A 16,057-nucleotide genomic window follows, 5' to 3' on the forward strand; every position below is an offset into this window, starting at 1 on the left:
TGCACTCGACCGAGAGGGACCTGCCTCTGTGCCCGCTCCTCCTGCCTCCCTCTCAGAGGTCTGCTGCCGGCGGGGGCACCAGCTTGGAAGACCTTGGGGTCCCCCCACCCCACCCCATCAAACCTTCAAACCCAGTGGGCCTGGAGTGCAGCTGCCCAGGATCATGGAGAGACAGACCACTGCCCCGTATGTCCACTTTGTTGTAGAAACCCAAGTCCCTGCCATTTTTCAAACCCGGAGCCAGCACTGAGTGACCTGGGCTGGGCAGGAGGCGAGAACTCCAAACAGACTCTGCACCGCCAGCCAGGCCACCAGCGCCTCCTGCCCGGGCCAGAGGGTCGGCCCGGGGCACTGGGATCTGGTCCCCCTCGGCACCCACACCTGGACTGGCACAACTCTGGGGGGAGAAACAGAAGCCTGGAAGGGTGATCTGGAGGCCACCCCCCTCCCAGCCCATGGGGCAGCAGGTGGGGAGTGGCCAGGTGCCAGTGCTGGGCCCACCCCTATATACTCACCACCAATAAATCAGACCATGAAACTAGTGCTGGGCTGGGAGAAGGTGAGGGCACCTCAAGCCGGGGGGCAGGGGACAGCCATGGGTTCAAACCCTGGACCTGCCACTGACTGGCTGTGACTGTGCAGCTCGCGGCTTCGTTAAGCTCAGCCAGTTCCTCTGCAAAATGGGCACGAGACTCCTCCATACAAGGTCCCTGTGGGTCTGCAGGGTGGCGCCTGGGCTGTGGTCACGCACATCCTCCAGCCTCCCATTTCACAGACAGGCCAGCTGAGGCTCAGCAGGAGCCTCACAGCCCAGGTTCCTACACAATCCAGTTCCTGGACCAGCTGCAGCCCCCGCTCCCCTATTGTCCGCGGAGGGAGGTAGAGGTCAAGAGTCCACCCTTCTTTACAAAAAATGTTAAAGGCTTTAATTTGCTCCAGTCACCTTCTGTCCCCGCGGGGCCCCAAGCAAGGGCCCTCTCCGTTCGCAGAAGGCCACCACGGGAGGAAATCTGTCAACCAGCACCGGCAGGACCCCCGCCCAGCCAGGCGGCCCACACAATAAGCTGGGTCTGGGCCAGGAAGCAGGTGGGGCCGGAGGGGACAGAGGCTGGCGGGCAGGGCTCCTGCAGCAGCCGCCACAGGACTGGAAGCCCCTGCCTGTCTCAGCGGGGAGGAAGGAGAGGCCAAGGGCATCCTAGCTGAGAGACAGAGGATTTCCCATCCCAGCCTCCCACCCCCGGCCGCTACTCTTCTGTCCAGAGCCCGGGACCCTGGGCCAGTCCAGACAGAACCAGGAAATCAGAAAACAAAAGGCACCTAATACAGCAGTTCATGGAGAGAACGCAGCGCAGGTGTGGGAGGCTCCTGCCTCCAGCCCCATGGCTACTGGGACAGGGAGGGCTCCAGCAGCTTCAGGACACCGCCCACCAGGTGCAGGCTCCCGGTGACCAGCACCTGGATGGCCGCCGCCTCCCGGAGCACGCTGGCCCCACTGTCTGCCACAGGGTGGGACAGGAGGCCCCTCGGGGGACCAGGTGGCTGAAAGACGGGGTCCCGGCCTTGGCTGATCCACTGTAAGGCATGGGAGATGCAGCTGAAGACGAGGGAGTTGGTGCTATGGGGGTGGGGTGGGCGGGGTGCCAGCCGCAGGGGCGCAGGTCCCCCTAGCTCTGGACTGGGGGTGCTCCAGAGATCCAGGCCAGCCTGCTCCTCATCCAGGCGGCTCCAGTGCTGCTGGTGTTCCAGACAGCGGAGCAGCACTTGGTCCAGCGTCACTGTGAAGTTCTGCTGATCTGTGGGGCATGGGAATGGGCACAGATGGTGGGGGGGTGCTGAGCACCAGCTTCACTGGAGGCGCTTTCCATGATCATTGGGGCTCACAGTGGACAGTCTGGGGAAACAGGCTCAGAAGAAACCAGGGACTTGCTCACCGTCAGAGCTGGTGAGCGGCAGGGGCCAACTTCAAAGCTGGGGCTCCTGCCCACTGAACTCACCTTCCTGTCCTCGTCTCATTGCCTTCACATGCCAAATGACGGCCAGCTGGGCCCATCACCAGGCGGGCATAAGTCTTTCTAGAAATGCAGGTTCCTGGACAGCCACCCCTCCCCCCTTACGGCTGCTGTAGGACCTGGGAATCTGTATTTTCACACTATTTTGTTTTGAAGGTAACTCATGGTAAAAAAGCACATTTTACAATGACAACCTAGAGCACACAAATATACATATAGATGTATATGTGTACACACACACACACACACACACACACACAGGGGAGGGGCTGGAACAGTACAGTTATAAAAGGCATACTGAACTTCTCTATTTCCTTTAAAATGAAAAATACTGGCTGTGACCCACTAAAGTGATTCCAAGAGCCATCAGTGGGTTGCAGCCTGCATTCTGAGAAACAGTTTCCTGATAATCCTTTTGCAGTGTTGCAGTCACATGGCACAAAATTTCAAAATTTTGTACCAAAGTTTATACAGTAAAACAAATCTACCTCCCACCCAGACCTCCAGTGCAGGAGGCCCAGGAGAGCAGTCTGGCTCTGCCCCCTGCCCCCAGGTGCCACACCTGTCACTTCTCACCTGCATTGCCAGCCAAGGACACCTCTGTCAGGTTAGGGCAGAAAACAGCAAAGTCAAACTGGCAGGGCTGGGAGGCCAAGAGGAAAGCTTGGTGTCAGAGGATGCCCCTCACCCCAACTTCCATACTGCACCCCCTGAGCCCACATACATTCTCCCAACTCCGGAGACTCCCCCCACCCTTATAGGCCAGGCACTCCTTAGAAAGAACTTAAGACACAAGCACCCTGAGCAGCAATCCCATTTTACAACGCTGCAACTGAGGCTCGGAGGACGGCCACGTCTGGGTCAGGGCCGGGTCAGGGGCTCGGGCTCAGGTGCCGAGCACACGGCCACGCAGGACTTGAGTCTGACCCAGGAGGAGAATGCGGGCAATGGCCCACGACTACGCCTCCCCAGGAGCTGGATGCTTTTACATTTCATCATCTTTACAACTCAGGGGTGCAGGGAACCAGATCTTATTACAGTTGGGGAGACAGAGGCTCAGGATGAGGCAGTGCTGGGGGTCACACAGCCAGGAGGGGGCTGGGCAGAGGCAGCCGACCCCACCTGCAGCAGCTTCAGCAGGGCGGCGGAATCCCGGTCCCCGGTGGAGTTGAAGAGCAAGACACGCACCTCAGGTCCGCTGCAAGAACCGGAGAGGGGCCAGCGTGATGGCTCCCACCTCTTCCCAGGGGCCACTCAATCCTTCCAGAAATTGCCCTTCCTCCCACTGGCCCGCCCGCCCGCCCAGGCCCCGCCTGCCCGCCCAGGCCCCGCCTGCCCGCCCAGGCCCCGCCTCCCCCTGCGGGCCCCGCCCCAGCCCGGAGCTCACCCGCTCGGCCGCAGGCCTTGCAGCGCCTGGCGGAACCAGCGCACACAGGCCTGCACGCTGCTGGAGGTGTGCGCGCCGTCCAGGTACCAGGTGAGCGGCCCGCGCCGCAGCACCTGCGTCCGGCCAGGCCAGTCCGTGTCCCGAAGCCCTGGGAGAGGGGGCGACGCAGTCCTCTAGCTCCGCCGCTGGGAAGCCCTTCACAGCCGCTACCGCCCCAGTCCTCAACATCACGCACCGCCCACCAACCGCCAGCATCTCCAAGGCTTCACGCCCGAGGAACCGAGCCTGTGACTGGACACCAGTCAGGGGATCAGCTCTTGGGCGGCCTCATCTGGTGGAATCTCACCAGCAACCGAGAGGGGGTTTGCTGTCAGGTTATTCCCCGCCACCTGCTGCCACAGCAAGCCCGGAGCTCGTGTCAGGTCACAGAGCAGGCGAGTGAGGGGCTGGGATGTGATCTGCCTGGTTTCAGGACGTTGTCAGGGCCTGGCCCGGGGCCTGGCACACAGTAGGCACACTGGAGCCATTTGCTGAAGGGGTTTCACAGCCATGAGCACCTACATGTGCTGAAAGCTCTGGGGGAAGCAAGAAGCTTGATAATATCACCATCCTCAAGAACCTCATGGTCGATGATGATAATGACATTAGCAGCAGCTGCCACTGGCTGGGTACTTTGTTCTAAAACCGCCAGGCTCAGGGCTCAGTCCCTTAGTGATATCCCTTCATGGGGGGTCCCCAGCATCACCTGGGGGAACAGACCCAGAGATTTCACGGATGCAAGGTCAGGGAAGCGCATGAGCTTCCAGGGCCCTTTCTCGTGGGCGCCACCTCCGACTGCCCCACCCCTCAAACAGGAAACTAAAGGTCCTGGCTAAGCAGGACCTCCTACTCACCGTGCTGCATGTGGGACGTGGGCTGGAACACAGGTGCCAGGGGCAGTTGCCCTGCGTGGCTCTGCCTGAATGATGCCTTCAGCTCCCCAATGCCTGAGGGAGTGGGGAGGAGAGCAAGGTGGGAGGAGTGTGGAGGAACTTGTGTGCCCGGGATCCTCAGAAGCCGGCTCCACATTGTCCTGCCCTCCTGCCCACCTGCCCACCCACTCGCCTGCCCACCTACCCTGGTGGTTCCGCAGCTTCAGCCAGCAGCGGGCCAACTGCAAGGCCAAGGCAGCATTGGACCGCTGGTGCTCTCCCTCCAGGCCCAGGGTCAGGGGCAACCCCCCTTCCTCCAGGGCTTCCAACGGTGGGCACAGGTAGAGAGGACACTGCAGGGGAGACAGACAGCCGCTTTCCAGGAGGCCCTCCCTGAGGCCGTTAGGCGTCCATCTTCCCGTCAACCACACCCCACAAGCCCTGCCCCTAGAACTGAGATGCGCTCCAGCTGGGTGAGCCGCTGGCCCAGCTCCCTCACTGCACAGACGAGCACATGAGGCCCAGTCAGGCCTGGCCCCAGCACCCAATCGAACTCACCGAGACCTGCTGGGCTCGGTCCCTCAGCACGGCCAGGGGACTGTCAGGCTGGAGCACGGTGAAGGCGGGGACGCCAGGCTGTGGAGGCGGGGAGAGTGAGACGGGGCTGCCAAGGGTCCACCCCCCCATCTCTGGCCCCAACCTCCCAGCCCAGGATCCAGGGCACTCCTGGTCCTTTATGTTTCAATGGGAGATTAAGGCTCAAGGTGGGGTTCAACTTGCTGAGATAAGCACCCAGACCCCGCTGAGGCCCAAGACTCCATCCCATCTCAGGATACAAACGCCGCCGCCCCAGCCCCAGTTCCTGTGGCGGCCTCGAAGGCGGGCCAGGCTGACCACGTCCTTCCCGTCCCCCAGCTTCCCCGGTCACCTTGAAGATGCCCCCTTTCTGCCACGCGATCTTCTCTATCGTGTCCCCCAGAAGGCTGGTGTGGTCAATGCCGAGAGAGGAGACCCCGCACACCACAGGCCTCCTGCAGACGAGAGGCCATGACGTCCCGGCCCGGCCACCCCGGCTCCCGCTGCCAACCTCTCCTCAGGCAGCTGCCCTCATCTCACCTGACGATGTTGGTGCAGTCATAGGCACCGCCAATACCCACCTCCACCACTGCCAGGTCCACCTGCAGAGGCCACGGCAGGGGTTACCAGGGCGCCCAGATGCCACCCGGGAGCCCCTCCCCAAGGACCCAGGCCCAGGGCTCTGGGGACTGGATAGGCACCTTCTCTTGGAGGAAGACATGGAAGGCCATGAGCGTGAGGAAGCGGAAGTAGGCAGGCATGGAGACACAGCTGCTGTCACCCTGCGGACAGGAACCCGTCAGTGCCCAGGCCCCGCAGCCTCTGCTCCAGGGACATGGGGTTCCGGGACATGCATGCCCTCTGGGCCCATCCACCCACTCCAACGACCCCCAGCCCTTCCACTTGGGGCACCTTGGTCTCCTCCAGTCGTTGGTAGAGGTGCCAGAAGTGCTTGGTGAAGAGCTCGGGGCTGATGGGCTGCCCGTTGATGCGGATTCGCTCACGCACCTGCACCAGGTGGGGAGAGCTGCCGGGAAACCTGGGGTCACTGGGACTCCCCTCTCCAGCTCCCGCTCCCCAGGCAGATTTGTCTTTTGCAAACACAGGTCTGACCACATCACTCCCCTGCTGCAACCCTCCTATGCACCCCCCCACCCCGATCCCAGGGAACCCCAGCTCCTCATTGAGGCTTCCCAGGCTCTGCCAGGGCCGATGCCACTGGCCTCTGAGCCTCACCTCTCCCGAGGCTGGCACCTGTACCCAGCCCCTCTAGACGGTTTCAGTTCCTCCAGCCTCCCAATCCCTTCCCGAGTCCACGCCTTCCACCTGCTCCTCCCTCTCCTCGCCTGACCCCCTCCAAGGTCTCACGGCCAAGCACAACCCAGGAAGAGACCCGCATCTCTACGCCCCATCTTCCAGTGCGAGTGCTGCCTCAAGGGCTCGCCGAGCAGAGGCAGGCAGGCCAAAGGGCTCCCGTCGGTGGTTGGCTGGGAGGCGCCCACCAGCGTGTGACAAAGTTCCCTATCAGCTAAGCCCTCACAAACCAAGTTTTCAGCTCCTAGCTGCAAAGAGGTCCTAACTGAAAAAAAAATTTTTTTAAAGAGATGTATTTATTTATGCATACAAGAGCTGGGGTACAGGCCAGAGATGCAGAGGGTGAGAGGATCCACCAGCAAAAGTGGGTAACAGAACAGGCAGACCGACCGAAATACACTGCTGAGGGGAGCAGCGGGCAAGTCAGGAGAGGTCTGCCTTGCCACGTGGGTTTCTCCCTGGCTGGCTGGGGGATCGAACTCGTGCTGCAGAGGCTGTGGAAAGCTTCATAGTGCAGTGCTTATTAACCCCTTGCGCCACCAGGGAGGCCCCGAAAAATGTTTTTAAACCTGTGTCACTTCAATAAGTTTTTTTAAAAGAAGAAAAAATATATTTTTTCAATATGCAAATATTTATAAAAGGACATCTGACTATTCCAGCTAGGTATCAGTTTATACATTCGAGTTGCTGCCCCCTCCCCAATTTTTTTTCATTATGAAAATTCAAAACTGCCATGAACTTGGGCTAATATGGTAAGTGTTAACTGAATGTTTGTTGAATGAATAAACACTGGGCAGAGAGACATGCAGCTAGGCTCCTGGAGGTAACTCAAGCTCTGAGGTGCTGAATGGTTCATAGCATTCACCCAGAATGCTAGGGGACACCACCTCCCTCTGTACCTCAGTACCTAAAGAATCCTGTCTTCAGGCCATAGCTTCGGAGGATCCGTTCAGTGAAGGCACAGGTGGAGCCCTACGAGAAAAGGTTGTGGTTAGGCAGGTCCCACCCACCACCCCAATGAGTGGACACCCCGCCCCTATCCTGTCCCTCACCTTCCCCTTGGTCCCAGTGACGTGGATGATGTTCAGCTGGTCCAAATCTTCCACCTGGTATAGACATATAAGGTCCCAGCTTCAGCCACGGGACTCACAGATAGGAGTAGGGAGTGGTCACAGGTCTTGCCACCTTACCTGCAGCCCACTCCGTGCCAAATACTGCTCCATGGCTTCCAGCTGTGTCTGGGGGTCACCCCGCTGGCGCTTCGCCTGCTCTAGGTAGCCAGCATTGGTCTGCAGGGTGTTGAGTGTGCGCACGGCCTCCTGGCAATGATAGTCCCCAGGGAGCAGGTGAAGGCGCACAGGGATAGATAACACCTAATGCCGAGGGGCCAGGCCTGATGCCTATTGCACCTGCCGTGAGGTTAGGCACACGTGAGAGAACTGACATCTTTTCAGCTCTGGCAGAGAAGGGAGCCTGGGGCAGTTCAGCCCCACCCTTTGAATTTCAGGCAGAACAAGTAACAGGACTAACGGGATTACCCATGCTTCCTGTCTGGGCTCCCTAACTGTTCCCTGCAATAAGAATGCACCTGGGTCCCTCCTAGGATGGGGCCAGAACAGAAGGCCACGGTCTTAGAACTGGAGAATCAGAACTGAGAGTTCCTGAAGGATTCCATGCCCAACCCTAAGCACGGGGGTTCCACATTCTGATCCAGCAAAGAGGTGCTTGAAGCAACCAGATGGGGGCAAAAGGGAGCTCTGAGAAAAGAAGGGTGTCCCTGGGGCACACAGCCAGGAAGGCAGGAAGAAGGTACAGCCTCAGAGAGGTCCACACCGGATGGGGGTGAAATGCTATTTATTACCCCTCAGGGTGGAGGCCCCATTCTCATCAAACTGGGGCCACCTGCCTGGCAGGCAGCAGGTTCTGGTCTCTGGCAACTGGCCCCTGGCACGGAGTCTGGAGGAAGTTTTTTGTTGTCTAGATTTCTGCCCGCCCTCCAGTGACCCTAATTCCTGCCTGGCCCCCGGTTCCGGGCACCTGTATGTGTCTCCGGAACCCTGGAGCCTGCAATCCAGATTCACACTCCTGGTCTCTCAAGCGTAAACCCTGCACCCCTGTCCCCTCCCAGCTCCCCAAGTGCTGTCTGGGGCCCCGAAGACACGCGAGCCCCAGCACCCAGCCGGGCCACCTTCTTCCCCTTCTTCCTGCTGTCAGGCTCGACACCCGCGTCTCAGAGACCCTGGATCCCGCGGCCCGGGCCCAGCTTCCTCATCCGGTCCCGCCCCCGGGCCTCCCGGTGCCGGCTCCGGTCCTTCCTCAGCCGCGGAGCCCGGATGCGCGTGCTCGGGCCGGGCCCACGGGTCAGGGCGGGACCCCCCGCCGGTACCTGATACTCCATGCCTGGCTCTTGCGGCGCGGGCCGCGCGCTCAACCCTCGCCGCGCCGCGCCCCGGGACGTCGCGCCGCGCGCAGAAACGGCCGCCAGGCTCAGCGCCGCGCGCAGGTGGCCGCGAGCGCGCGACATGGTCGCTGCGCGGGCGGCGGAGGGCTAGGCCCGGCCGGACGCCCCGCCCCGCGTCGCCCCGCCCCCGCTAGCCACGCCCCGCCCACTAGCCCCGCCCCGCGCTCAACCACGCCCCTCCCGCCCACGCCACGCCCCCTCCCGTCGGCACCGCCCTCCCGCCAATCAGAGCCCGGGGGGCGGCCCCCTGCGAGGGGCGGCCGGACAGTGCGGAGCGCCCCCCGCGAGGGTGCAGAGCGCGCTGCCCCCCCGGCCCCCCCCGGCCCCTCCCCCCCGGCGTCCTCGGCTCAGCGGAGCGCGCACTTCCGTCACTGACCTCCCAGGACCCGGCCGCACCCCCCAAGACAGCCAGTCCCCGCGCGCCGGGCGCGACCAGCCGCGAGCGCGGGGTGCACTGGCCGCGCGGGCGGCGCCTCCGGGGCCGGGGCCCGGCTGGGAACGTCCCGCTCCGCGCCCGGATCGCAGGGCGGGGGTGCGGCCCCCGCCTCACGGGTCTGACAGCCCAGCCGGCCTGGGGGGCCGTGGCCCCCGAGCCTGGCCCCCGTGTTCCCGCGGCCCCGCACGGGCCTGGCAGCCGGGAAAAGGCTCCCGGCAGAAGCGACGTCCCGGCCAGGCCCGGACGGGGTCTGCAGAGGCTGGGGTCTGGGAGAGGCTCTGGGCAAAGCGATTCGGACCTCCACCGAGCCAGCGGAAACGGGGGTGGCATGTGGATGACAATAAAATGGTTTTGGGGACAAGATCAAATTTGCAGTTGGGGAGGAGGCTGTGCGGAGGGTGGGTGGGGAGCCGCACGCTCCTGGGGCGGGGGCGAGGGGGGTGCCCCGGCACCCCCACCGTCCTGGAGTTTTCAGAACTTTCCCTGTGACCTTCTGGGCCCCGACTGCTCGCCCGGGGAAGCAGGACAGCATTCTCCTTCCACGGCCGAGGTCCAAACGGGAGGGCAGGAGGAAGGCTCCTTGCAAACAACCCAGCCACGGAGGGGCTTCAGGGCCTGCCTCCCTCTCTCCGGAGGGCACCGGGAGTAATTATTTATCTGAGATTGTACTTCAAAATAAGCAAGTGGCGCGTCAGGAAGACCCTGTCATCGGCTCTACGCATCTCTGCTGGGTGCCCCCACCCCAGCCCCCTGGAGAATAGAGTTTCTTTCCTCTCTCTTGGTTTCCTTCTTTTTTTTTTTTTTTTGGTAATTGTTGAAACTTTCTCCCTATATATTATTCAGGCATAGAACTTAAATGCTCACACAGAAGCTTTCATCGTTTTTCTCTGCTTCCCATCTTCCTCCTCTGGTCCTCCTTGTGGCGTGTGTCCCACAGTTTTCTATGCTCAGGAAATCACACACATTCTCTAAGGTTTGTCCATGTGCTTGACAGCATTTTCTGCCTCCTCACTTTCTCACTCAGCAGTCAGCTTAGAGGGATACCTCCCAAGCAGTCACTTAGGGGGTCAGTGGCCCTTCCCTGGGCCAGACACTTTCTGCAGAGTTGCTCATTTAACCATCAGGGACTTGGGCTATCAGGCACAAAGGAATAAGTGCTCAGTGCTGAGTCACAAAAGCAAGATGTGAATTCTCGTCGCAGAGTCCTTATTCCTAGCCTCCCTCCCTCCCTCCTTGCACCCCCCAGCCAGGCAGGGATGGGGGATGGTGCTGAAGGGTATTTACGTTACCTTCAGTGGGTAGATACATGGAGTGGGAGGGTGGGGTCCTGGGTTGTTCTGTTTCTTTCCCCCAACACTGACCCTTGCATCCCATCACCGACACCCTTGCGGTGTCCACTGTGTGAGAAGTGTGCTCCTCCCGCAGAATTCCCCCAGCCTGCTGGGTATAGATTACCTTGTCATTGCTATTCTGTTTCATCGGGAGGAATCTCCGCAGAATCTCAGCACCTTTCCATGCAATTATTTCAGGGGACATCCTTGGCCCATTTTTCTCATGCCTGCTCCCTTCCTTCTTGGTAAATATGCAAGCGCATGGGGCATCACAGGTATTACTCAGTTCTGTCCTCCATGTAGCCAGTGTCTCCCCTCTCTACTATGGTTGGCCTGAGTGGATTCATCGGTAACTGGGCTCCGGACCACTGGAGCCCAGCGGAGCTCTGGCCCATTCCTCCAAGAATGAGATCCCAGGAAAGCTGAAATGCCAGGATGGAGACTGCCTCCTCTGTGTACGGTGGAAAGCACTTACCCTGTCTATATTCCTGAATTTCTAACTGATTTCTTCCCCTTTGCCCTGAGCAGATTAGTTTCTGTCGATTCTCCCCTCTGGCCTGTTACAAACGATCTCTGAGCCTCAGGCCTCAGCTCCACTCAGAAACAGAAATAGAGGTACAGACATGGGAAGCAAGAAGCAGCATCGAAAATCCCAGGGGTCCCTGTCCCGACCCGCGGGATTCGGAGGCACGAAAAGAGAAGGGCTGAGGATTGAAACGAGGGGCTTGGCAACTTGACGCTAGCGTTTGCTTCTTTATTTTTCCTTTTCCTTCTCTTTTACTTTTCCCTGTCTTTCTTACTTCCCTGGCCTTCTCTCTGCTCCTCTCGCAGCACTCTCCTCTCTCGTGGTTCTCCTCTTAAATCTCTTTTCTTCTTCTCCTCTCTCTCCCGCGTTCTCCTCTTATACCCTCGTAGCTCCTCCCCCTGTACCTCCCAGTCTCATGTGCTTTACAGGAAAAACCTGTGGTTCTCCGAAGGCGAAACGGTAAAGCAAACTCATGGCACGCATATGCGACACGGCACATGCTCCGGATGGCTCCGGACAGGTCCCAGCTGGTCTCCTCACCGTACAGGAAATGATAAGTGGTGAGGAGAGTCCAGTCACCTGTTCCCTGGACCTCTGTGCACTTCACGATTACATGAAAATTGGACTACTGCACCCTTCCGAGTCAGTGACAGGGAGGTCTGGAGGTGTCAACTTTAAGGGGGAAGGAATAGGATAGATTTATCTTCTAGTCTTTATTAAAACGTTTCCTTATTTTTATTTTGTTTGAAAATGATCATGTTTTGGGAGTGGATTCTACTTCATGCCATTTATTTTTTTTAATTAATTAATTAATTAATTAATTAATTTTTAAAGAGGCATGTATTATTTATTTGTTTGTTTGTTTATTTATACAAGCACTGGGTACAGTCAGAAGCACGGGAGGGTGAGAGAATTCACCAGAGCCAGAGCAGGGAGCAGAGCAGGCAGAAGGACCGAAGTACACTGCTGAGGGGAGCAGCGGGCGGCAGGAGAGGTCTGCGCGCCATGTGGGACCCTCCTCTGGTGGCCGGGGAGCAGCCGGGGATCGAACCGGTGCCGCAGAGGCCGCGGGCAGCTTCGCAACCCAGTGCTCAACCGCTGCGCCACTGGGGAGGCCCTACTTCATGCCATTTAAATAATCAGAGGTCCAATAAACATGCAGAGTGAAAAGCTACCCCCACCCACCCCAGCCAGGACTGGAATCCTAATTCCTCTCCTCCAAAGTCATCAAACTTAGGCTTCTTGTGATCCTTCCAGAGATATTTTAGGTATTTATAAGCCAATACAAATACACATTAATTTCTCCTCTGTACTCACAGAGAGCAGATCCCAGGCTCAAGTCTGCATTATCCTCTCCCACGTCCCTTTACACCCCGGACCTTACTCCAGGTGTAAGGGTGTCGGTACATAAGAGCCACTCTCTTAGCTAATTTGTTTTTTCGAAGCTGCCATACTCCATGGTGTGGCAATGCTATTGTGTATTTGGCCATTCTCCACGGAGGGATGTCAGGTTTCTAATATTTTGCCATCACACACACGCTGTAGTACGCGACCTTCACCCTCATCATTTCTGCTATGTTTGAGTGCATCTGATGGATAAATTCCAAGAAGTGCAATTGCTGGGGAATCGGGGGGAATTTGTCCCTCATAAGGGGGCCCAGTTTCTGCCCCTACGTCCCCAGCAGCTGTCTCCTCACCTCCTCTCCAACAGTGTGAGCTAACCTCGATCCTTGCCAAACGCATAGGTGGAAAAATGGATTCTCAGGGTTGTTATTATTGGCCTTTCTCGGAAGGATGCTGAGCACTATTTCTGATGTTCAAAAACCATGTGTGTTTCCTTTTTATTGAAAAAGCCACAGATGTTCATGAAAGGACACAGAGAAAAGGGTAAAGGAGAAAACCCAAGGCACCTGCACAGCACACCTGGAGAGGCCCTCCAGTGACCTCACTCTCCAGCGAGGACAATAGATACACAGCCTTTGTCTTAAGAGAAAAGAAAGCAAGGGTAGGGGGAGCTGGCAAGCAGCCAGATCTACCCCCGCCCCGCCCCCACAGCAGTTCTGCGGGTGTGTGCACAGGGGTGAGGGCTGAGGGATCTGCTCTGGCCCCCACCCTGCCCAGGGAAAAGGATGCCAGCCGTCCAGCCATCCATTTGGTGAGAAATGATCTGTGCCAAACCCTGAGAGCATGCTCATCCTGACTCTGGCTTCTAAGGTGTTACTGGAATCGTTTTTTAAGACGGCAATTGGACCTTAAAAACCGGCCTCCCTTGGGCCCTGAAATTCCACTTTTAAACATGAGCCGGGGAAACACTTGGGGCTGTGTCCCGAGCCCCCCGTGCTGCTTGTCGCCGTCCATCTCAGGAGGCCAGGGACGTGGCGATGACTGTGACACGTGGTGACGCGGTGATGACGCCCTCCTTCCTGAAACCCTTTGTCCTCTGCGCTTCCCGGATATCTCCCTCTCCAGTTCTCCTCCTTCCTGGCTGGCTGACCGCCCTTCACAGCCTCACACTGCAGGGCCCGGGGTCAGGCCTCTCTCGCTAAGCTCGTCTCCCACTGACCCAGGTCTACGGTGACATCCGACCCTCAAGTGCCCCTCTCCTCTGAGTTAGACATGAGTCCCTGGCGGCCCTGACATCACCCCCAGGGATGTCCCCAAGGGCACCTTAAACTGATCGCATCCACAACACGCCATCTGCTGCTCCCAAACCTCTTAGCTCAGGAAAAGCTCCGCCAGCCCCCTAGCGGCTCAAGTCCAAAGCTGGGCCTCCCACTGGGCTTCCCTCTCCCTCAGCCCTGCCCCGGCCTCCACCGGCCTGTCCACTCTGCCCCGCCACCCCTCCAGCCCCCCTCCGCAGTCCTCAGCCACAGGTTTGCCCTAAAGTCTCCTTGCCCTGCTCCGGTGACCCACAAACGTTCTCCCTCATTTGAAAAGAAACTCAGTCATGGCTCTCTCTCCTGCTCAAACCCTGCAGGCGAGTCCTACTGCACTTGGGATGAAATCCAAGCTTTGGATCTTAGCATCTCCCCCCTCCCTGCTGGCCACCTCGCTGACCCCCAGCTGTCCCAGTTCCTGCCCAGCGTCACACACATCCACACCGAGTGGACACAGCGCTAAAGGCATTCACCAAACCCTTGCTCCAGGAGGACTGATTATCCTTATTGTGTAGGTGGGGAAACTGAGGCACAGAGTCACTCAACCCGCCACAGCACACAGCGGGACTGCCTCAGGCCTCAGCTGTCTGCATGGGATGTTCGTGCCCAGAAGTTCACGTGAGCAACTCCTGGCTGTTCCGGGACGGCTCAGATGACACCTCTGGCCACATTCCTGTCACCATCCACCCTTTCGTCCCCTTTGAGTGTTGGGCCACGTGATTATATCAGCATTTCAAAATAAACACCTTTTCCAAAGAGTGTCATGAATCAACAGACAAGAAGACTGTTCGGGGAACAAACCCATGAAGAGGCAGTGTGGGCAGGGGATCCCATTTTTGTTAAAGTAATTATAATTCAGAAAACAGCCTGGGAGTTACCCCAGAAGTGGTAACCCCGGCTAGCTGCGGGCGGGAGGCCACCAGCGGTGACTTTGCCTTCTGTTTGCTTACCCGTGTGATCAGTCCCCCGGGGACATATACACAAGGAAACAAGGATGAACCATTTCTTCCATATTGGGAGGCTGGCATCTTGGGGTGCTTCTTGACCCACACTCTTACTCTGCAGGTGGGGACACCGAGGCCCAACAGGGGGCCGGAATGGACGTGGGAGCAGGAGTGGCTCCTGGGATGCCCCTGGGGTCCCCACTCACGGGATTGCCAGGCAGATCTTAATGATTTTCAGAGGGAAAAAAAGTCTGATCCCACCCCCAATTTGTTATCACTCTGCCGTGTGCAGCGCCTGCCCCAGGAGGGAAGAGTTGCAGCGCCTCCTCCTGGCCTGGCGCCGCCCCAGCCCATTTGACAGACGAGCAAACTGAGAACCAGAGAGGAATCCCCTGCCAAGACCACCGTCCGGCACCAGAATTCAGCTGCACCCTGGTTCCCCTCATTCCCGCGGCGCTGATCAGCCCCTCTCATCAAGCTGGGGAGCCCCCGCTAGAGGCTCACATGCACGGCTTGGATTTCCCTAAATAATAACAAACTCGAGTTCTATCTAGACACCGGCGCTGTGTGGAGGGAGCCGTGCACACACATCTGCGTCCTTTGGTCCTACGGCCAGCAGACAGGAGGCTCCAGCCGGGACCCCTTCCTCAGAGGAGGCAATGAAGGTGTGATGGAGGAGGCAGAGTTACTCAGGGGTCTGTCACCCGGCCCCAGATTCCAGCCCCGGACCCTGGACCTACCTGCGCTGTGTGCTCTGAAGTGACTAAGGTCAGCTGGTCGGTGGGCTCTGGCCTGGAGCTGCTCTTCCTTCAGAGCAAGGCCCTATCTCTGACCAGGAGCCCATGAAAAGCCACACAGCTGACCACACTGTGTGACCCGAACAAGGCCTCTCCCCTCTCTAGGTCCTGACAGCTCCTCTACCCAGGCATCTGGGACCAGCCCTCTGCAGTAGGCAGAAGATTCTGTCTGCCCAGACGGGCTGGGAGATGAAGCTAACGTGGCGTGCAGCTCTGGGGAAGCTGGTGAGCCCCTGAGGCCTTGCGGTTAACACCAGGGCTCAGACTGCAATCCTGAGAGAGAGAGAGGGAGGCATGTCTGGGGGTGCCTGTTCTATAGAGGGGCAAACCAAGGCCTGGTGAGGCTAAGCAACTGGTAAGGTGTCTGTCAGGGCAGGAGCCAGAGGGCCTTGCTTCTATCCTGGGGCTACATTCAGCTCCAGCAGTCTGGGCCCCAGTGGGGCTGGGTGGCAGAAAGTGGCCGCTGCTTCCCAGCTAGTGGCTTTGCCGGGCTCCTTGCCTAGGGAAGCAGGGCTCAGAGGACTGCACATAGCCATACAGAAGGTGCTGGGCCCAGAGCCCAACAGGGTCTCCACACAGAAGCCGAACTTAGAAACCAACAGCTAAGTCCTTCACTGCTCTTAATTGCACCTTCCAGATCTGTAAAATGCAGGTAACATGGGCACAGGGCCAGCAGCCAGTAAGCAATTAGTGTTGCCGTGAGTATCA

The 16,057-nt window shown here is 58.8% G+C and overlaps 1 protein-coding gene across 3 annotated transcripts; it reads right to left on the minus strand.

Moving 5' to 3' along the window:
* Positions 1-1,383: 1,383 nt before the first annotated feature.
* On the minus strand, positions 1,384-8,721 carry FPGS (folylpolyglutamate synthase; the record flags this gene model as incomplete). Of its 3 annotated transcripts, none has more annotated exons than XM_084238277.1 (15): positions 1,384-1,793; positions 2,586-2,652; positions 3,132-3,207; positions 3,397-3,544; positions 4,290-4,382; positions 4,513-4,660; positions 4,866-4,943; positions 5,236-5,338; positions 5,424-5,485; positions 5,585-5,662; positions 5,796-5,910; positions 7,105-7,169; positions 7,250-7,303; positions 7,388-7,516; positions 8,584-8,721. In XM_084238277.1, 15 exons carry the CDS (start codon positions 8,719-8,721, stop codon positions 1,384-1,386), a joined length of 1,764 nt encoding a protein of 587 aa, XP_084094403.1. The 3 variants fall into 3 exon arrangements, with proteins under 3 accessions (XP_084094403.1, XP_084094402.1, XP_084094404.1); XM_084238276.1 differs by having other exon boundaries at positions 5,585-5,665; XM_084238278.1 differs by lacking the exon at positions 5,585-5,662.
* Between the last annotated feature and the right edge of the window lie 7,336 nt (positions 8,722-16,057).

Source organism: Talpa europaea, assembly GCF_964194135.1.
Source record: "Talpa europaea genome assembly, chromosome: 7".
NCBI lineage: Eukaryota > Metazoa > Chordata > Mammalia > Eulipotyphla > Talpidae > Talpa > Talpa europaea.